Source organism: Convolutriloba macropyga, chromosome 6 (assembly GCF_964194025.1).
Source record: "Convolutriloba macropyga chromosome 6, txConMacr16.3, whole genome shotgun sequence".
NCBI classification, from domain to species: Eukaryota; Metazoa; Xenacoelomorpha; order Acoela; family Convolutidae; genus Convolutriloba; species Convolutriloba macropyga.
Genome location: NC_134473.1, coordinates 65787512 through 65810755, shown reverse-complemented (window position 1 = coordinate 65810755; position 23244 = coordinate 65787512). Strand labels below are relative to the sequence as shown.

General features: G+C 35.3%; 1 protein-coding gene across 1 annotated transcript in view; it reads right to left on the bottom strand.

Annotated features, from left to right (window-relative positions):
* The window catches only part of LOC142340526 (uncharacterized), a 118819-nt gene that overhangs the window by 95349 nt on the left and 226 nt on the right, over positions 1 to 23244 (bottom strand). The window contains exon 2 of the mRNA XM_075391086.1: positions 13805 to 13969. Within this exon, the coding sequence (XP_075247201.1) occupies positions 13805 to 13969 (165 nt within the window). The remainder of the gene's footprint in view (positions 1 to 13804; positions 13970 to 23244) is intronic.

Below are 23244 nucleotides of genomic sequence, written 5' to 3'. Positions count from 1 at the left end.
AGACAACTTGTGTATGTTCCGTGCATTGTCTTACGATTTGTACGGTAGTGTTCAGTTACAACAAAAAACAATGGAATTGATGCAGACGTTTCTCACAGCAACAAGGAGAGATGACGAAACCTTTCCAGGAATACATGAGGACGATATTCCTGTTCTTGAGGCACTAGTTGACAGAAACATTCAAGTTTACTCAATATTTTTTGACGAACAATCGGAAATGCTTGCTGAACTTACTCGTCGCTCCTCGATGAAATATACAAAGACAACTTCGTTACTGAGATATGAAAACCACATTTGTTGGACAGCAAACATCAACAAATTCCTCAAAAAGTTCCGGTGCTACGTATGCGATCACTTTTTCGATAGATCAAATAATTTGGAAGTCCACATGAGGGATTGCTCAGACAGAACAAAACACAAATATCCAACAGCAGACTATCAGTTATCTGAAACTATTTTCGAGCGCTTGGAAGATGTAAAAATTAATGTTCCGCAAGAGCTGAGATTGTTTTGTAATCTTATCGTATTCGATTTCGAGTCAATAACGGTCCCCGACAATACACTCAAAAACACAGAATTAACTTCGTGGATAGGAAAACATGTCCCAATTAGTGTGTCAATATCTTCAAATCTACTCTCCGATCCAATATTTATATGCAACGAATATCCGCTTCAACTAATCCGTGATTTTGTTTCCAGCTTGACTAATATAGCAGAAAAAAGCACGCTTCTAATGAAGGAAAAACTCAATAATTTCGTGTTGGAATTGGAAGAAAAATATTGGACTGTTCGACAATTGGTTCCAGTGAAAGACAAGCAGGTACCCACCGGAGCGGAAGACCTAATTGACAACGAGGCGGAACCTGATGGAGAGGAAGATGAAGACATTGAAATTCAGAGACTGAGATGTGAGCTCAAGATGTTATCAAACTTGAGACAAGATTTTGAGCACTATTACAGCACCATTCCTGTGTTTGGGTTCAACAGTTCGAGGTACGATTTGAACTTAATCAAAGAGTATCTTCTGCATCACCTCTTAATAGAAAAAACCGTTATTCCTAAAGTGATTCGAATGGGGAATAAATATATTGGCATGAATTTTCTTGGTCTACAGTTTCTGGACATTTTAAACTTCCTGGGAGGAGCGACAACTCTGGATAATTTCCTAAAAGCCTATGGAGCGAGTGAAGAGAAAGGTTTCTTCCCCTATGAATGGTTCGACAGTGTTGAAAAATTGAATGTATCCCAACTGCCACCAATTGACAGCTTTTGGAGCAAGTTGAAGAATCACAACGTTCTTTCAGTCGATTACGATAAGTTTGTGGAATTGAAAAACGGTGGAATGGAGCAGGATGAAATTTTGAAGAAGTTGAGACTCAAGAAAGTTCCACAAAATGCCGAAGAAAATTACTTGGAGCTTCAAAATATATGGGAAAGAAAAGGTATGCAGACGTTTCGTGACTTCCTCATGTGGTACAATAACAAAGATGTCGAACCTACACTTGAGGCTATGAAGAAAATGATCAGTTTTTACCACTCAAGACAAGTAGACATGTTGAAGTTGGGCTAAACTCTTCCCAACTTGGCAAACAGGTTCCTTCATTCGTCAACAGATGCAGCTTTTTTTCCGTTTTGTGAGAAGGATAAAGAATATGATAATTACATTCGAAAGTGGCTAACAGGGGGACCCTCAATTATCTTTACAAGGTATGCAAAAGTTGGTGAAACAAAAATTCGAGAGTCAGAAAACGTTTGCAAGTCCATCGTCGGAATAGATGCCAGTCAGTTGTACCCTTTTTCCATGACAAAAGAGATGCCAACAGGACCCTATACAAAGTGGGAGTACAATGAAGAGACTGAAAAATTTCATCCGAACAGGAACTGGAGAAGCTACTTTGAACAGCAGGTCATGGACTGCTTCCAACAGGTTCACCCCAATTGTAAAATACAAACCCAGTTCACACACAAGAAACAAAAGAAGCTCGGTCCTTATTTAGTTGATGGGTTTTGTAACCAATGCAACACGGTTTTTGAAGCGATGGGTTGCTTCTTTCATTTTTGTCCGTGTCAAGAGGAAAAACCGCTTCTCTTCGAGGACATAGAAAGCGGATTGAAGCGGAGAGAACGTGACAATGATAGAAGAGAGTACCTGAAGGGATTGGGGTTGAATGTTGAAGAGATCTGGGAGTGTCAATGGAAGAAGTGGAGGAGCGAAAACACAAATGGGGTTAAAGACTTTCTCAAGTCAAATTATCCCTTCCAACCATCGATGAACAAAAACTCGCTCATTGAGAAAATTAAACGTGGAGAACTGTTTGGTGTCGTCGATTGTAGTCTTCAAGTTCCAGAGGAAATGTATCCTTACTTTGAAGACTTTCCTCCAATTTTCAAGAATTGTGAAGTTGGACGAGATGATATTGGGGACCATATGAAAGAGTTTGCAATACGCAACAAATTACTATCCAGACCCAGAAAAATGCTCATTTCCAGTTTCAAGCTTGAACGAGGACCAGTTATTACACCACATTTGTTATTTTATATAGAAAAAGGTGTGATCCTAAAAGACGTCTTTTGGTTTCTCCAATACACTCCCCGGCGCTGCTTTGAGACATTTGTTCAGAATGTTGTCGATGCCCGCCGCGAAGGAGACCAGAATAAGGAGTCAACAGTCGTTGCGGAGACAATGAAGCTGATTGGAAACAGTTCGTATGGATATCAGATCATGGACCGTAGTCGACATACGAACACCAAGTACGTGAAAGGCTCACAGGTGGACAAATTTATTAACAATAGATTTTTCAAGACTATGAATGAGCTACCAGAGCAGATATTTGAGGTAGAAATGAGCAAGTCGCGTATCGATCATAAAGAACCAATAATTGTAGGCTTCTTCATCCTCCAGTACGCCAAACTCACCATGTTACAACTTAAATACAACTTCTTCACCCCTTTCTGTGATAAGAACAAGTACGAACTCATTGAAATGGATACTGACAGTCTCTACATGGCCCTTAGTGAAGAAAAAATTGACGACATCATTCGACCAGAAATGCGATCAGTGTGGTACTGGATGAGACAGAGCGACTGCAATGATAACTTTCCAGCAAACTCTAGCAGCAATTTCTTCCCACGAGAATGTTGCAGAAAACATGCTGCCTTTGACAAGAGAACTCCTGGACTTTTTAAGGAAGAATTTAGATGCTCTGAAATGATTGCTCTTTGTTCAAAGACGTATTGCTGTTACGATGAGGAAACAGACACAGTTAAACTATCAAGTAAAGGACTCAACAAGAGCAACATTGAGGAGCCACTAAACAAATATAGAAAAGTTCTGTTCAATGAGGAGCGAGTTTATTCAACAAATCGTGGCTTCAGAGTTGTTGACAACAAGAAAGTTTGTACCTATGAACTAAAGAAAGTGGGACTTTCATATTTTTATCCCAAGCGTAAAGTCTGTGAAGATGGTATTCACACTACTCCTTTAGATATATAACTCGTTTTCATTAATCTTATATTTAAATCGCCTCTTTACTTATGTTTTTAATTCACAGTTTTCCTACCAAAATCTCTTTTCAACAAAAGACCTTTTTTTGAAATAACTGAATTAGATACAAATACACATACAAATAATTAAATACAAAATCACAAAACCTCAATAGAAAGTTTTGAAAACCATTTGCAACATTTTACGGATTACTGTTTAAAAATTTCAAGATTTTGGTTTTCAAAACTTACAAAACATCAGCAAAGAACTTCAATATATGAAAATCATTTAAATATTTAGATGAGACTTTGGAAAATAACACATGTGCAAAATAAATAACATATAAACCACACAATTCTGAATCTTGGAGTTTCTCCTGTACTAGTGAACCAAAGTTTGCTCTTGTCCTGATGCCATATTTTTCCAAAACTTCTCCCATCGAATCACCGTAGAACAACTTTCCATTTTTATTTGCAAGCAAAATCCAGTGGGAGCCCGGTTGAGTAGATGGATCTATGTTGATTATACAAAACGTGTTTGTAGGTAAATTTTTCGGTCGAAGGTCTGCAGGGAAGGAACCGAGGTATTTGAACTTTAGGTGTGGGAACCTGTTGACAACATGTAAGAGTTGTTGATTATCCATTTTTGGTGACTGATCCCTCCTTATCAATTGCAATTGAACTTATGCGTTCACCACTAACAAATAATTCTACAGTATTGGTCAAATTGTTAGCAAAGTAGAGCTCCAAACGAATTCCTGCTCCAACTACATCAGGAAAATGCATTTCGACATTGGCCTCCTGTGTTGAAGTGAGATCGAAAAATAAATGAAAATGATTTTCAAAATCCTTGTATTGAATGTTAGGACCGTCATCATCAAATTTGAGTGCTTTCATTGTTTCAGCATAAGCTCTCACGTGATTTTCTGTTTTCAAGTTTACAATAGTTTGATTCCCACGCACAATTTTAACTTGTCGAAGACCAAATTTACGAAAATGGAACGGATTCGTGTTGTATGTTCCACTGAACTCATTATTCAGATTCATAGCAATATCAATCATTCGAATTGGTTTGTTTGAAAATATATTTTCTTGTATAAACTGGTTCTGTCCAGCGGGAATAATAAACGTCTTTGGAAGTTCTTCATTATAGTAAAATATGGCAGGTTCTCGAAGCAGTCTGCTTTTGAAACTTCTCATCCAGTTATCTGAGATCGCTACCTGTCTAGTAAAAAGGCAAGCTTCCAAAATTATAGCCTCAGAGTTCAGCCCACCAGTATCGATCATATAGAACGCTGGAGACGATCGGATCAATTTCAGTCTGAGGTTGACATTTGGGAGAAGTAAAGTTTCACAAGCAAATAGTCCTATTGCCAACGGACCGTAAAAAGTAAATTCATCTTTATCTTTTTGAAAAACAGTATCTGTAAATGCTCTTTTTGTAAAATCGTTCGGCTCAATCTCGTATCGATATCCTTGGCATTGGGATAAGCTCTCCTTGGTTCCTTTTGTTCCTGAAAATTCAGCAGAGACAAAAGCTTGGTGAGCATAAAGAGAATTGGCACTGTGAACTTGTTCATTGTTTAGATAGACTTCGCAATTAGAGAAAAGTGAATGAAGAGCATTGTTTACCAATAATGTTTCTTCGGCATTATCCAAACGTGTTCGATCGCCTTTAATAACCCTTCCTCTGATGAATAATCGAGTAGATCGCAAGTCAGTGAAAATATTACGATCAGTTTCCAATTGAAATTCGATTGTTGATTCGTTTAAGGAATTTGCTGGAAATATTTGTTGTTCATTGGACCAAAGAATTGGGTCTAAAATTGGAACTTTCCCAAAAAAGTCGAGCATAGAGTGAGACAAGGAATTCATTTTAGCCGACCGTTTTTTATAATGATAATTGAGGATATGATCAAGTTTCTTTCTGGAATAATAAAGTTGAACTTGACCAATAGGGAAGAAGGGAACAAGCTGTCCAGCAGCGTTTCTTAATTCTACATGGATACTGTGGAAGTTCAATTTGATTACTTTATGGAATCTCAAGTGTTCGAAACTGTGATAACTCAGAACCTGCGATCTCTTAAAAATCTCATCATTATGGAACTCTCGGTGTTTGAATGGAAAGGAGCGTAGAAGAGGACATTTCACATCACCAACTGAATTGGGTTCAACTATATCCAAGTAGAGTAAAACTGTATGTGTTCCAGTAATATCAAAAGGGAGATCTGCCGTTGCCCAGGACTTGGTGTTGTATGATCTTTTCGAATAAGGCATAACAGGTTTGTCAGCTTCAACGCCCAAGTTAGCAGCCAAACTTTTGCTGAATGATACATTTTGAGATTCTCTATTGCAAAAAGTTAGTCTTCGACTTTTTTTGTCGATGTTGATGGAAAATTGAGGATCTAAGTTTTTGGGATGTCGTGCTTTTTTGGGAATATCTGTAAGACTCTTTACAAATTCATCCATAGAGTTAAAAACTGCTGGTGGAATGGCAAAGACATGCTTAAATTTCTCATCATAGTGAACGGTCATCAATCCTCCTTCAACGTTATAACATATACCGGGATATGATACTTCGACTAAAGCTACTTCCCAAGATCCATCCAGTTCAATTTTGTCGGGAAGAAAATTAGTGAATGAAGCCATTGTATTTTGAGGATAAACTTGAGAGGAAGCGTTGGATACTAATTCAAGATAAAACGAATTCATGATGTTTGACTGTACTCTGTGACGTTTGTTTGGGAAAATGATTAGTCAAGGTTCTTCAGAAAGTCTTTCCGAATTTTTTGCCGAACGATACTTTGTCTCGTGTTTTTCCTCTTTTTCATACCACCACCAACTTGTTTTCGTATTGTTGATTTCGCAGTCTTCTTTACTGCTTTTTTAATTGAAGTCTGTCCTGATAAAACACCTCCAATTTCGGGAATAGCTGACTCGATTACATCTCGTCCAATTTTTTTTTGCTGCAGGTAAAACGTATTTCTTGAGAATTGGGAGAGTTGTTCTAGCGACTGTTCTAGCCAAGGCTCCAAAGCCACGCCCTCTCTGACGAGGAACTCCTTTAAAATAAGGCAGATTGTAACCGTCCATTTTCTAGCGCGACTAATTGAAAAATGATTACTTAACTTTTGACAATTCTTGCTCGTAAAAGATTCCATCAATGTTTTCTCCTTTCTGATCAACAACAAAGTAAGTCGGGAAAGGAGCCAAAGTAATTATTTTTCGAATTAGGAAAATTTCATGTGTATAGTGAGGCTTATATCCTTTTTGAAAATTGTGCCCTACTAATACCAACCGAACTTTATCACCTACTTTAAAATTAGGCTTCTTGTTTTTTCGTAGTTTCATCCGCTTGTACATGACAGTCAAAAAGTCAGCATTGACTACATTTTTGGGTGCCAAACCAATACTTCGATTTATTCTAGAGTTGATGATGTCAACAAACATTTGCAGGTCTTTGATGTAAGATAATGTGTCCTTTTCCTCCAGGTAGCGGTAAATTAAGTTTTTCAGGGTTCGTATAGCTCTCTCGCCAAAAGCTACTTTTGTTTCACTATAAGTGTGATAATATTTGACTCCCACATCCTCGCAGAAATTGGCCATATCTCCAAAAAACTCTTTTCCTTGATCTAGCCATAACTTTTTTGGGAAATTGAGTTCGTTCTTTTTCGAACACATTTTGATAAAAGCTGCTTTCACACCCTCTGCTCCTTTGCTTCGTAATGCTTCTACTCGCAAGAATCGAGAAAAAACATCGACAGTAACGAGTAAAAAGTTGATACCTCGGTTCCATTGTGATAGTCTATCCATTTGTGCAAGATCCAAGCACCAAATCTCATCAATATAGCGAGCATGCGCATTTAGCCGGGGAAATTTTCGTCTGATTCCTTTGTACTTTGTATAAGAGTCTTTTGACTGTAAAAATTCGGTAACTCTCTCGCGACTGATTCCACTTGATTTTGTTAGGTTATTGATAGAACCGAAAGCTGTTGGTCCCTTCCCTTTATACAACTTCTGCAATTTGATTCTATCTGAAACTGTAATTGAACCAGTCTGAGCCATACTGTGTCCTCAAAATGATGTTTTTAACCAGATGTGGTCTCAGATTTAGAACTTTAAGAATAAGGAAATAGTTTGGATCAACTGGAGCGTTCTTCAATTTAATTGAATGAAGGAATGTTTTTATATCAACTCCTGTGTCAACGTTGTCAACAATAATTGTATTGGAAAGTGAAATTTTTAACCGTTTGTTTTCGTAAATCTCTTTCAAAGTTTTCAATGTCTCAGGATAGTTCTTATAGTGAAATTCCAGGTCTGTCTTAAGTTCTTTAGGTGGACGCTCGGTTTTTTCGGAATCAACTTCTTCTTTCGCTTTTTTGATAACTGGGAAAACTATTTCTTCTTTTTTATAGATCTCGCTGTAGGGTTCCGGTAATTTCCTTTTTCTGGTCTCCCACAGTTCTTTTGGAACAAGAACAAACTTTTTGACCTCACTCATTGAAGAAATTTGAAAATTTGTTCATACAAGGTTGATATATGTAATTTAATATTGTTATTCCAGCTTTCGAGTCCAATATAAGTCTTCTGGAATTGAGGGTTGTTGATTTTGAGGTGAGCTTCCTAAGTTGTTTTTGGAAGCGAACAAACTGATTTTTTCTTACTCCTGTGAGGTTTCCTTCAATCAAGTTTACAATACACTCACAGAGAAATCTGATGAACTCTTTAGGACAATTTAGAAGGAAAGCTGGTTGAAATTTCTTGCTGAGATTGCGAAAGAGCTGCAGAGTATAAAAGTTCTGTGCGTTTATCATTAATATCAGTAATACGAGCACGACTGTTCGGTACAAAGAATTCTGAGGGAAATGATGTTACATTTGAACAGTATCTCAACAAATCAGGTGTAGATGGTCTCAAATCAATCATAAGATGACCATATGGCTCTTCTGTTGCATCATCATACCACTGTTTTAGTTGTCTTCCGAGTCCTAGCTGTCTCCCCAAGATATCAATCTGCTGCACATCTCTCGGTGATTTGAACAAAACAATGTGAGTAGTCTGCAGCTCGGCATCACGTCCAGTTTTATTTTTGTGGAAGAGATTATGCGTGATATATACACAATTTAGGTTTCGATGTCTACCGGCTGTCGCAATTCCGTTGAATTTTTCCGACTTGGAAAGAATGTCCAATGAATCATCGAATATAAGTAAATATTTAGTGCCGTCAGCGGGTAAGTTATCGATTAAATCAAAGTCAACTCCCTGAATGAATTCTATGTCTGCAATTGATTGCATCATTGTCTCGTAAATTGACTGAAAGTGCTTATAAAAGTATAAAATTCGATCAAATGATGGTTGAAAAGTTTTCATTCGTAGCATATCATTGATAAAAACAGTTTTTCCAGATCCGGAAGGACCAACAAGATACATCAAAATTCGTTCGTTTGTTGAAATGATTTTGTTCATTTTATTTTCTGGGATTAGGAAGTATATAACCAACGGCACTTGAAAGAATAGCAATCCAAACTGTTCGTTCGTCACAAGTTCTAGCAAAAATAAGATTAATAATTGAAAACAGAAGCAGTACTAATACAACTAAGCACTGAAATATTGACAAAAAAGCTGTTCGAGAGCAAGTGCGACCACAGATTTTCTAAGGAGGTCTTTCTTGATTGTTATTATCAAAAATAAAGTCAGATGCGTGATTGAGATGATCTGTCATTAGAGAGCAACTGATTTTTGTTCGTCTTTAGGAAATAATGATTCACACTTTGATAAATTGGAATCGTGGTGACATCTTCAAAAAACAACAATATGCAAGACCTGTTATATGTCCCAAGAAACAAAAATTCTATATAGAATTAAAAAATGGAACCATGTAACAATATCCAGGGCCGATATTTAGATTTGTTTTCAGGTATCCTGCGGCATCATGAAATGTAGCATGTAATCGAAAAATTTTTGACCAATTGAGAAGTTTTTCTAACTTTGAGTCAACAACTCCTATTAGTCCCCCAAACGGAGCTTCTCTGTTGATTTTATCCAGATCTACATTTTTGTTCAAGCTTCGACAGACAGCCAAAAAATAATTTTTGCGTTTTGTATTTCCAACAAAGTTTACTGATTTCTTTCTCCAACGCTACAATTTCCTCAATGTTCATATCAATCAACTGTACTGGAACATTAAATTTTAAAAAGTGATTAAAGACAAACATCACAACATACAATATAAAAATTTTCAATAACTTTTATGCACTTTGCGCTCTTTTTTGGTTTTTGACTTTGTTCAGCACTGAAATAATTTCATCGCTCATTCTGTGTAGTTTCTCCATCTCGCCAACTCTGACCGAAAGAAAGCATTTCCTTCTAAAACTGTCCTTTTCAGTCCCTCGTGTGAACAGCTTGATTGTGTAATAACATCGATTCGGATCATCTTGGAAAAATATTCTAGTCACACACACCTTCCGTCGAGCAGTCTCACTCACCTCCCAGAACACATCAAATTTTGCTTTTTCCTCAACATCAGTTGGTTGGAACACAGTTTCGTCAATCACCAGCTTCGCAGTACCTACAGTAGGTTCGAACAGTAGTGCTTCTTTTATCATCTCAGGTATCTTTTCAATAACAAGCTTCAATTCTCTGGCCGATAGCATCAGAAATTGATGCAAACATATTCACTTTCCACATTTTCGCGAAATACTTTCAAGTGAGTCCAGTTAGAGTTTGTGTTGATTGTTTCCTCTGGGATGCTGATTTGAAACTTCCGGTTACCGTATTCTTGAAAGGACCAACAGTTGTTTCTTCCATTTGGTGCTCCTCATTTGGTTTTGAGTCGGTGTTGTCTTTTTTATCGTTCATGTCTTTAAATAGAGAAAACATGCTCTCATTGTGGTAATCAAACTGTGGAGAGGGAACAACTGTAATCTCGTTTGCGGATGGGAAAGTAGAATGGTTTTTTGGAGTTAGGAGAGACAGAGCTTTGATCCATCAGAAAGTAAAAATGAGTTTTTAAAGTAGAAAAGTTGAGTATACAAGGGTAACTGAAAATTGGAGTGGAAAGAAACAAATGAATGAATTGTCTTCAAGAAAGGGCTTGATATCTTGAACCAATGAAATTTAAGTAAGAACGAGAACAGTAGCGAAAAATAAACTTCGTATCCAATGAGATGTTATAAAATAATTCGTAACCAATGAAAATAGAGCGTGCGTCATGACGTAATAGTTATGTCACTTCTATTTTTAGTAACATCACGTGATGCCAAAGATGAGTTTTCTATATTTAGTCACGTGAGGGTTAATTTAGCATCGAACAAAAGCGAGTTATCTCACTATTCTATTGGAGAACACCTATAGTTCGAGAAAGGAATATTTTGATGAGATGATTGAGTCTCTTCATTGTCAGTTTCCTGGATCGGAGGAAGAATAAGGTCTTTGAAATCAGGCAGATTGAAGGCTTCTGGTTTTTTAGAAAATGAGTCCGCATGCTTGGAGAACATGTCTTCTACCCACCAAACACCGTAGTGATTTATGTCACGAGAGTACGGGAACATAATTCCTTTGCTGTCTTTCAACGGGTGAAACCCTTGTTCTTTTCGAATTCTTTCAATGGTTTGAAAATAAGTTTGGAGATAAAGCAGTGAATTGTTGACTTTTTCTTCGGCTAGGTGGAGGTTATGATGTCTAGCTGCCTCTAAAGTTCTCCACAAATCCTTCGGAAGTGTCAAGCTAGTTGTCTGAGTTTTAATTGTTACTCTAGTGCAATCCACCTCAAAAGATAATTCCAAATTGTTATCGGTTACTACCGTTTTAAATATTGATGCTTCCGTGATAGGAGCGTAATCTAAATCTGAATGAAAAGTAGAAAGAAAAGATGTTGAAGGAAGTAAAGGAAGAATTGGAGTATTTTGCATTTTTTAGGCTACTTATGTTCAACCAAGAAAAAAGACAAAATGAATCGTAAATGTTTTTCAGCATCAACATTCCAAAATCAGATCTGACAGATTATGTGATTGGCTACAAAAAAATAAGAAATAGACATTTTCAAAACAATAATACAACTTTTTCTGAAATCGGAAAATTGGAACTTCAGTTTGAAACGATACAGTGAAACACTACTTTAAACAAAAAATTGATTTAAAAAATTGTAAAAAAATCTGTAAAAATCAAAAATAAAAAATTGTACTTTTTTGTTAATATGGGAATGGGTGGGTAAATGACCTTATTAGTTTGTTGTTAAGACACTATCTTGCTAATCCCTTTAGTGTGAATAGCTTGGGTATCATACTGTGAGGTACATTTTTGAAAATCACGTAAGCTGTACATAAGTGTATATGAGTCATCCTATCTATTTTAATATTAAAACATTACCTAGCTAATCCCCCTTTGTGTGAACAGCTTGGTGTCATGCTGTGAGGTGCATTTTTGAAAAGTCGTACGTAACTGTAAATGAGTCATCCTAATTTATTATTAAAGGATTATCTTGCTAATCCCTTTCGTGTGAACAGCTTGGGTATCATGCTGTGAGGTACATTTTTGAAAATCACGTAAGCTGTACATAGTGTAAATGAGTCATCTTATCTAATTTAATATTAAAACATTACCTAGCTAATCCCCCTTCGTGTGAACAGCTTGGGTATCATGCTGTGAGGTGCATCTTTAGAAATTGACATTAGTAATTTGTAATATGGTAGGGGTCAATGTCCTTACTAATTTGTTGTTAAGGCACTGTCTTGCTAATCCCCTTCGTGTGAACAGCTTGGGTATCATGCTGTGAGGTACACTTTTGAAAATCACTTAAACCGTACGTAAGTGTAAATGAGTCACCCTATCTAATTTAATATTAAAACATTACCTAACTAATCCCCTTTGAGAGAACAGCTTGGGTATCATGCTGTGAGGTACGTCTTTGGAAATTTACATTATTAAAGTGCAATATGGGAATGAGTAAGCCTTACTAATTTAATATTAAGGGATTAACTTGCTAATCCCCCTCGTGTGAACAGCGTGGGTATCAAGCTGTGAGGTACATCTTTGGAATTTGAGCGAAAATGGGCTATACCTAATCTTAATACATAGGTACTTCCTTTTACCCCCCCCCCCCCTGATCTGCTTAACTATTACTACTATTGTCAATAAAAATTTTCGGACAATTATTACTCATTCACTGTTTTTCGACCAGAAACTTTTCAGTAGCACTTGGCGATCAAGATTAGTTAACCCCTCAAAAAATCCAGGTGTACCTCCATCCAGTGACCCACAAAACCAAAGAAAATGCAGTCTGGGATTCAAATGAGTAATTGTGTAAACCATTGAGATTTCCATTACTTGATAACCTCTTTCAGAACTTTATTTATCAGGACAGAGAAAAGTTAAACTCAATCGAAGTTAAGAAAAGTACAAACATATTGTATACATATGAAAATCATATTTATTCAACATTCGTGAGTAAAATCTCAAAAACATTTCATGTCTCCTAAGTAGACATTTCAAGTCGCATGCTTCATCTCGACTGTAATTGAACAAAAAACTTCATATTTGACAAAATTTTACATATTGAGAGATAAATTTCATCAAACAAAGTAATATCCTGTTTTTTTTTGGATAATATTATGAATAATTTTTCCATGAAAATCTACCTTTATTGGTGATATCTACCTTTATTTTGTTGTTTCAATGCATTCTCAACTGAAAATAGGCTAAATGTAATTCTCAAATTAAGTTTACAAAATTTTAAGAGATGCCACAGTCAAAGTTGAAAATGGAAATGATTACAAATTCCCTCCTGTCGTTTTTATAAGAACATAAATGTTCATTTATTCCGCTGATGAAATCTCTAAAATTGGTTAACAAAGTTCACAAAGGAAATCATATTGAATAAATGTGAAATCCTATTTATAAAATACAAAAGAACTGAAAAAGAGCTTACTGTGGTGGCGGTCAAACAAGACGACAGGTAAGGAAGTCGAATTTTAAAAAAGGCCAGCTAGGTAAAACTAAAAATTTATTAGCTTTATTATAAATTGTCACCGTGGGCAGCCGGGCGCGCTCAGTCGCGACAACAATCCCGAGTTTCCAGATTACATCTCATAGCGGATGATAGGCACGGCCATGGAACGCGGTCGGCTGGGGTTCACGACCACCAGATGTCTTAAAAATACATGTATTTTGTTCCATTGCCGCACTTGAATAAATTTTAAAAATTCAAATATGCTCTGTCCTGATTAACGTATTACTTATGAAAGATAAGTATTACATATCATTCGGCTGGTTTGTATGTCGGCTTACTTCTACTCCGGCTTACTTTGCTGCGTTCACTACTTACTGTAGAGCTCAGAGTATATCAGCTGAAACAGCTGTTTGTGAACTCCCATTTGTGGAATGAGTTGACTAAGAAGTTTGAACACACTCTGAAGCCTCTCATCTGAGATCTCTTCGGACTCTCCTGTTGAGCTCTGCTCCAGAATTTGCGTCTGGTACTCCAGAGAACCTTGACATAATTACCATTAAGAAGATTTTTACAATAAATGCCTACTATCAATAATTGATACGCTTACACCCACTTAAGGTAGGCGATGCTCATCAGCCCCAAAAACCTTTCAAGCGGTTGATCCAAAGTACAAAAGCTTTAGTTTGCTCATTATGCAACTTTTTTCTATTCTTACGAATTTTAGTATATCTTTAAAAATACTTGGTCATTAGAGTTATCGGGTTTATTTTGGACAAAATATATTCATGGTCCTTGGGTACGATAAAAAAACTATCCCTTTTCTGCTCCAACATTCAATTCCAAATAAACATCTGTTTTCTTTTGGGCGAATTCAACCAATCAGATTTTATTATGAAGAGATCATGATACACACATTAAGAATCTGAGATTCCGGAAATCCATCAGGCATGATTAATAGCAGCTTATTCCCGTTATTCTGATATATGTATTATCAGGATGATATCTCAATCAGATTTCTTCAAAATCAATTTTTCACAACCGGTACAGCAGCCGAGAATGATCTATGATAATCGCATCGAGTAAAACCTGCACGCACATTTTTTTAAGATTTCAGATCCATTGCAAAAAGTATTCTTGTTAGATTTTAAATTTTGGTATTTGTCTTTCGATAAAATTTTCCCATTAATCTTGAACGTTCCTCGTCAAACAGAATGAATTCTGAGATATACATAATTTGACGACAAGTGTAGTTGTCAGCCTCATATTAGTCTATTAATCGCATATAATTGTACGCCATTCACAAGGACTGTTTGTTAATTGGCGTGAATGCCTTTAATCGGAGGGTTAGTTGGGACCACTTTGCTGGGGACTTTTTTGTTGACATTCAAAAAGTAAAATTGTGAAAATTAGATAAGCAATATTGAACCTTCGTTTGGCAATCTTAAAAAAATATAGCTCAATATAATCCAGCTTTACAAGTTTTACACCGCTATTATACAAAAATTTTAAAACTCAAAGAACGACTAAAACTCAGTTCCATTCCAGCTAGTATAAACAATGAGGGCACCAATATTAATAACTTTACAAATCTACCAGTTTAGAGCTCTTTTACAAGAAAAAAGCAACAAATCGGTCGTGCAGATCTAAAAGAAAATTTTTTAGGGTAAATCACAACAGCCAAGCATCAGTTAAACAAAACTCAATTGGCTTTAGGTTGTTCAACTTATCTGACCGGGTAAGGGAGACTAAAATGTATCAAAAAAGCTAGAAAAAAACTTCACAATGTGACACAATTTATAATAGGCCACGAAAGTAATTCAAAGTGAAAATTTATCAGTCCCTTTGATTTTGACTTTTCCAAAGTCAGAAATAAAGCGACCGATCAACTTCAATTCAATTTTCTTAACTGCAACAAAAATGCAAACGCTCGGAATTAAACTCAAAGTCCTCTGTTAGAAAAAGCCGTCAAACAAAAAAAAAACAAGGACTCAACTACAATAAAAAATATCAATGAAGATAAAATTTCTCTAAGATTTTCGTACTTATGAGGCTGATAATTCTTGCAAGTTTGAGAATAGCCACGAATGATTCTTATAACCCCGCTTGGAATTAAAACAAAAAAATTAAAGAACACTTTCTTAGAACAAACTATCAAAACTACTTGTCCTTTTGACTGGATTAAATAATTAGGCGTATCAGTTCCTCATAAGTGTTGAAAGAAATTCATTCAAAAAAAGACAAAAAAATAATAAACACACTCCAACACCTAGGATTCAAACTCTACTCTTTCTATTTAATGAACTGAGACTTAACAAAATCTTACAAGAACTTGCAATTTAATGAACAGTGTAGTTGTCAGCCTTATATTGATCTAATGGTACATAAGAAGTGTACGTCATTCACAAAGAGTGTGTTTGTTAATTGGCGTGCACGCGTTAAATCGGAGGGTTAGTTGGTTCCATTTTGTATGGGACTTTTTGTTGACTTTCAAAAGTAAAATCGTGAAAATTAGCTACTTTAAACCTTCGTTTGGCGATCTTAAAAAACGTTTAAATCAATATAATCCAGCTCAGTATCTCACTAAGCTATTATACAATATCATAGAAATCAATATACGACTAAAAGTCAATTCAGTTTTAGCTGGCATGAACAATCAGGGCACAAATATTTATAACTTTACAAATCTACCAGTTTTGGAGCTCTTTTACAAAAAAAACTACAGATCCGTCCTGCAGATTTAAAAGAATAGTTTTCAGGGTAAATTACCACATCCAACCATCAGTTGGATAAAATTTAATAGGCTTTTGATTATTCTATTTAACGGACCGGATAAGGAAGACGAAATTGTATCAAAAGGGCTAGAAAAACTTTTTTATGGGCCACGTAAGAAATTCAAATTGAAAACTCATCAGCCCCTTTATTTTAGACTTTTCCGAAGTCAGAAATAAAGCGACCGATAAACTTCAAACAAATTTTCGTAACTACAGTCAATTTGCAAGCGCATGGAAATAAGCTCAAAGTCCGCTTGAAGAAAAGGCATCAAACGGAAAATTAAGGACTCAACTCCAATAAAAAATATTTTATAAATTACAAAACTACCACTTATGGAGCTCTGTTACAAAAAAATCAACATATCGGTCGTGCAGATCTATAAGAAATTTTTAAAGGGTAAATCACCACAGCCAGGCATCAGTTAAAACGAACTCAATTGGCTTTGGATTGTTCTACTAAACGGACCGGGTGAGGGAGACTAAATTGTATCAAAAAGGCAAGAAAAAATTTCACAGCAATGTGACAATTTAAAATGGGCCACAAAAACAATTCAAAATGATAATTGATCATTCCCTTTATTTTGGACTTTTCCGAAGCTAGAAAACAAGCGACCGATTAACTTCAATTCATTTTTCTTGACTGCAAGCAAAATGCAAAAGCTCGGAATTAAACTCAAAGTCCGCTGTTAGAAAGAGTCAAACAAAAAAACAAGGACTCAACTACAATAAAAAAATATCAATTAAGATAAAATTTCTCCAAGAATTTTGGAATTCTTGCCAGTTTGAGAATAGGCACGAATGATTCTTATAACCTCGTTTGGAATTGAAACAAAAAATTGAAATAAAACGCATTTCCTTAAAACAGTCTATCAAGACTGGATTTGATAATTAGGCCTATCAGTGTCTCATTAGTACTGCAAAAAATTCACGAAAAAGACAAATAATTAATAAAAACACACTCCATCACCTAGGATTCAAAATCTACTCTTTCTAGTTAATGAACTGAGACTTAACAAAATCTTTCAAGAACTTGCAATTTGATGAACAGTGTAGTTGTAAGCCTTATATTGGTCTAATGGCTCATAAGAAGTGTACGCCATTCACAAAGAGTGTGTCTGTCAATTGGCGTGCACGCGTTCAATCGGAGGGTTAGTTGGTTCCATTTTGTATGGGACTTTTTGTTGACTTTCAAAAGTAAAATCGTGAAAATTAGCGACTTTAAACCTTCGTTTGGCGATCTTAAAAAACGTTTAAATGAATATAATCCAGCTCAGTATCTCACTAAGCTATTATACAATATCATAAAAATCAATATACGACTAAAAGTCAATTCAGTTTTAGCTGGCATGAACAATCAGGGCACAAATATTGATAACTTTACAAATCTACCAGTTTTGGAGCTGTTTACAAAAAAACAACCGATCCGTAGTGCAGATTTAAGGAATTTTTTAATTGTAAAATGCCACAGCCAAACATTAGTTGAATTAAATTTAAATGGCTTTTGATTGTTCTATATAACGGTCCGCGTAAGTAACACTAAACTGTATCAAAAATGCTAGAAAAAACTTCACAGCAATGTGACTTATATTAAAATGGGCCACAAAAACAATTGAAATTGAAAATTGATCATTCCCTTTATTTTAGAATATTCCGAAGTCAGAAATAAAGCGACCGATTAACTTCAATTCATTTTCTTTAACTGCAAGCGAAATGCAAACGCTCGGAATTAAACTCGAAGTCCGCTGTTAGAAAAAGCCGTCAAACAAAAAAACAAGGACTCAACCACAATAAAAAACATCAATTAAAAATCTCCAAGATTTTTGTTCTTATGAGGCTGATAATTCTTGCAAGTCTGAGAATAGCCACGAATGATTCTTATAAACCCGCTTGGAATTAAAACAACAAAAAATTGAAATAATACGCATTTCCTTAAAACAGTCTATCAAAACTACTTGTCTTTTTGACAAATTTGATAATTAGGCGTATCAGAGCCTCATTAGTACTGTAAAAAATTCACAAAGAAATAATTAATAAACACACTCCATAAACTAGGACTCTAACTCTAATCTTTCTAGTTAAAGAACTGAGACTTAACAAAATCTTACAAAAACTTACAATTTGACAAGCAGTTAGTTGGTTCCATTTTGTTTGCGACTTTTTGTTGACTTTCAAAAGTAAAATCGTGAAAAATAGCGACTTTAATCCTTCATTTGGCAATCTTTAAAAAAAATATAAATCAATGTAATCCAGCTCAAAATATCGCTACGCTCTGAAAAAATCAATATAAAAATCAATAAACGACTAGAATTCAATTCAGTTCCAGCTGGCATGAACAATCAAGGCACCAATATTAATAACTTTACAAATCTACCAGTTTTGGAGCTCTTTTACAAGAAAAACATGCGATCCCTAGTGCAGATTTAAAAGAAAATTTTTTAGTGTAAATTACCACAGCCAACCATTAATTGATTTAAATTTGAATGAATTTTGATTGTTCTATTTAACGGCTGGATAAGGAAGACTAAATTGTATCAAAAGGGCTAGAAAAACTTTTATTGTGGGCCACGTAAGAAATTCAAATTGAAAATTCATCAGCCCCTTTATTTTAGACTTTTCCGAAGTCAGAAATAAAGCGACCGATAAACTTCAAACAAATTTTCGTAACTACAGTCAATTTGCAAGCGCATGGAAATAAACTCAAAGTCCGCTTGAAGAAAAGGCATCAAACGGAAAATCAAGGACTCAACTCCAATAAAAAATATTTCATAAATAAAGTACAAAACTACCGCTTATGGAGCTCTGTTACAAAAAAAAATCAACATATCGGTCGTGCAGATCTATAAGAAATTTTTAAAGGGTAAATCACCACAGCCAAGCATCAGTTAAACAAAACTCAATTGGCTTTAGGTTGTTCAACTTATCTGACCGGGTAAGGGAGACTAAAATGTATCAAAAGGGCTAGAAAAAAACTTCACAATGTGACACAATTTATAATAGGCCACGAAAGTATTTCAAATTGATAATTATTTAGTCCCTTTATTTTTGACTTTTCCAAAGTCAGAAGAAATGAAGCGACCGATCGATTTCAATTCATTTTTCTAAACTGCAGCCAGCCAAATTGCGAAAGCTCGGAATTAAGCTCAGAGCCCGCTTTTAGAAAAAACCGTCAAACGAAAAATCAAGGACTCAATTACAAAAGAAAAAACATAGCTGGCAGATTGCCAGAAAATAGCCGCAATAGCTTCGTAGATCTGCAGTCTCAAAAAAATAGTAAAAACGACAGACCAAAAAAATTCGTCTTTTCATTGAAGGCTGATATGTTATTTTGATTAAAAATCTGCATACGTTTTTGCTGTCTCTATTAGCTGCTCTCAAATAACCTTCATTTAGAGTGACACACACCCATTTGACCATATCTCTTTGAATTGAAGTAAATAAAAGTCAACCTCAAAGTGAGGTAGTCATTTTTGAGAGTGAGGTAAGTCAAGTGTGACCGAAAATTTAATCACGCGAATGAACAAAAAAAGATAGCTCCATTGAGAGCGAAAAATGACGTCACACACGCACTTCAGTTGAAATTGCATGAACGAATGAACAAGAAGCAGATTTGAAGTGGTTGTGACGTCATATGGTCGTAACAAAAATCGCCACGACGAAATAAAAAAACATAGCAGAACAAGTCCTGACGTACAATTCAAAGAATTTTCATTGACTTAACAAAAAACTAGACCAAGAACTGACAATGAGTGAATTGGGAAAACCATTCCTAAAAAAATCAGATGAAAAAATTAAAAAAACAGAAAGTCAATGTCAAAATGCTGCTAGGGAGAACAAAAAACCACTAGTGAGATATGTAATTTTGATTCTAACAAAAAACTAGGTCCAGAATGAGCTGTGAATGGATTGGGAAAGCTATTTAGAAAATTCTATCCAAAAAATCGAAAAAACAGTAAAAATTAGATTGAAATTGCCGCATGTGAACAAAAAACCACTACCGAGAAACCGAATTTTTGTTCAAACACCGTTTTCTCACTCTACTTTAAAATTAGAGCGAAAAAGTTCACGCCGCAAAACCACTCGCATTTTCGCTCCATTTCCTGTTTCGGCGTGACCAAAATCACCACTCCAATTTGACTTCAAAAATCATGAAAATGTGTGAACAGATCTTAAAAAAACATAGCAGGACAAGTCCTGACGTACAATTCAAAGAATTTTCATTGACTAAACAAACAACTAGACCTAGAACGGACAATGAGTGAATTGGGAAAACCATTTCTAAAAAAAAATCAGATGAAAAAAAAACAAAAAAAAAACAGAAAATCAATGTCAAAATGCTGCTAGGGAGAACAAAAAACCACTAGTGAGATATGTAATTTTGATTCTAACAAAAAACTAGGTCCAGAATGAGCTGTGAATGGATTGGGAAAGCTATTTAGAAAAAAATCCGATCCAAAAAATCGAAAAACAGTAAAAAACAGATTGAAATTGCCGCATGTAAACAAAAAACCACTACCGAGAAACCGAATTTTTGTTCAAACACCGTTTTCTCACTATACTTTAAAATTAGAGCGAAAGAATTCACGCCAAAAAAACCATTCGCATTTTCGCTCCATTTCCTGTTTCGGCGTGACCAAAATCACCACTCCAATTTGACTTCAAAAATCATGAAGATGTGTGAACAGATCTTAAAAAAACATAGCAGGACAAGTCCTGACGTACAATTAAAAGAATTTTCATTGACTGAACAAACAACTAGACCTAGAACGGACAATGAGTGAATTGGGAAAACCATTTCTAAAAAAATCAGATGAAAACAAAACAAAAAACATAGCTGGCAGATTGCCAGAAATTAGCCGCAATAGGTTCGTAGACCGGCAGTCTAAAAAACAGTAAAAAAGACAGACCAAAAAAATTCGTCTTTTCATTGAAGGCTGATCTGTTACATTTTGATTGAAAATCAGTATAAATTTTGGCTGCCTCTATTAGCTGCTCTCAAATAACCTTCAATTAGAGTGACACACACCCATTTAAACCTTAACTCTTTGAATTAAAGTAAATAAAAGTCAATTTCAAAGTGAGGAAGTCATTTTTGAGAATGAGGTAAGTCAAGTGTGACCAAAAATTTAATCACGCAAACGAACAAAAAAACTCGCTCCACTAAGAGCGAAAAATGACGTCACACATGCAATTCAGTTGAAACTGCATGAACGAATGAACAAAAAGTGGCTGTGACGTCATATGGTCGTAACAAAAATCATGACGACGAAATAAAAAAACATAGCAGGACAAGTCCTGACGTACAATTCAAAGAATTTTCATTGACTTAACAAACAACTAGACCTAGAACGGACAATGAGTGAATTGGGAAAACCATTTCTAAAAAAATCAGATAAAAAAACAAAAAAAAACAGAAAATCAATGTCAAAATGCTGCTAGGGAGAATAAAAAACCACCAGTGAGATATGTTATTTTGATTCTAACAAAAACTAGGTCCAGAATGAGCTGTGAATGGATTGGGAAAACTATTTAGAAAAAAAATCCGATCCAAAAATCGAAAAAACAGTAAACATCAGAGTGAAATTGACGCATGTGAACAAAAAACCACTACCGAGAAACCGAATTTTTGTTCAAACACCGTTTTCTCACTCTACTTTAAAATTAGAGCGAAAAAAATTCACGCCGCGAAACCACTCGCTTTTTCGCTCCATTTCCTGTTTCGGCGTGACCAAAATCACCACTCCAATTTGACTTCAAAAATCATGAAAATGTTTCAACAGATCTTTAAAAAAGACAGCACCCCAATACAATTCAAATTCTTTGAATTGTATAAAACCAAGAGAAGGCCAATAATAGCCCCAGCTATCGCTGTGCGGCTATTAACCAATTAAGATGAAATTTCTCCAAAATTTTTGGATTAAATAGGCTGATAATTCTTGCAACTTTGAAAATAGACGTGATTGATTCATATAATCTCACTTGGAACTGAAACAAGTGAAATAACACGCATTTCCTTAAAACGAACTATAAAATCTACCTTGACTGGATTTGATAATAAGGCGTATCAGTTCTTCCTCAAAAGGCGATAGATTAATTCTTATTAATAACAAGGCATTAGACATGGTAACAGACTAATTATAAGTTCAAGTAGCAGTCACCTAACACTAGATTTTCTCGTTTCCTCGTTTAATATTGACCCCGTTCATTTTGAATTGCCTTGCGGAGCACCTAACCTAGAGCAGTCAAAATAGACATAGGTACAAGTGAAACAAACTTTTTTTTGTCTGAGTAAAACAACCGGAAACAACTCGAAGAGTCGTCTGCACCAAACATGCAGCCCATGATATAACTATCATTTATTATTCATAAAAAAGAGCAAACAAAAAGCCCACTGAGGTAAAATATTACAAAAAAATTTGAAACATTGAAAAAAATCTATTAATTTTTCAGATAAAACAGACACATAAAATAAAGTTACCCGTTCTTTCGTGCAATTGAGAAATTTAAATTGCAATACAATGCGCAGCTTTACAAGTTCCGATACTTCTCTAAGGTTGATGCAGATGATAAGCTGAAAAATCAACAGAAACATTACATTTTTCTCAATTTTTTGTTATGTTTCTCGGAAAAACAGCTATCCAATAATAATCCAGAATGCCCCTTAGGCGAGGCATCTATTCAGTTCCCAATAAATCCAATAAGACGAAACTGAGTGAAAATTGCTACAATGGCATGAATATCAACAAAAACATCTTCCAAAAAGCTTAAAACTTGTTAAAATTTATCAAAAACTTTGAAACTTTTAAAGAATTATAAAAATTGAAAAGGCCACATAGGTATAAAAAAAATTTGCTCCTTAGAGAAAAATTTTCTGCGCCAATTTCTTGCTCCCTAGGAAACCACCTTTGACTCCTCTTCAAATTTGTTCAGTAGTCTAAGGAATATAAATTTTCGCACGTGCAGCATTTTTTTCGATTCATAGAAAAGACGCCACCACCAAAACTCGTCGAGTGGTAATAAATTGAAAATAGGACTGCAATAATAGCC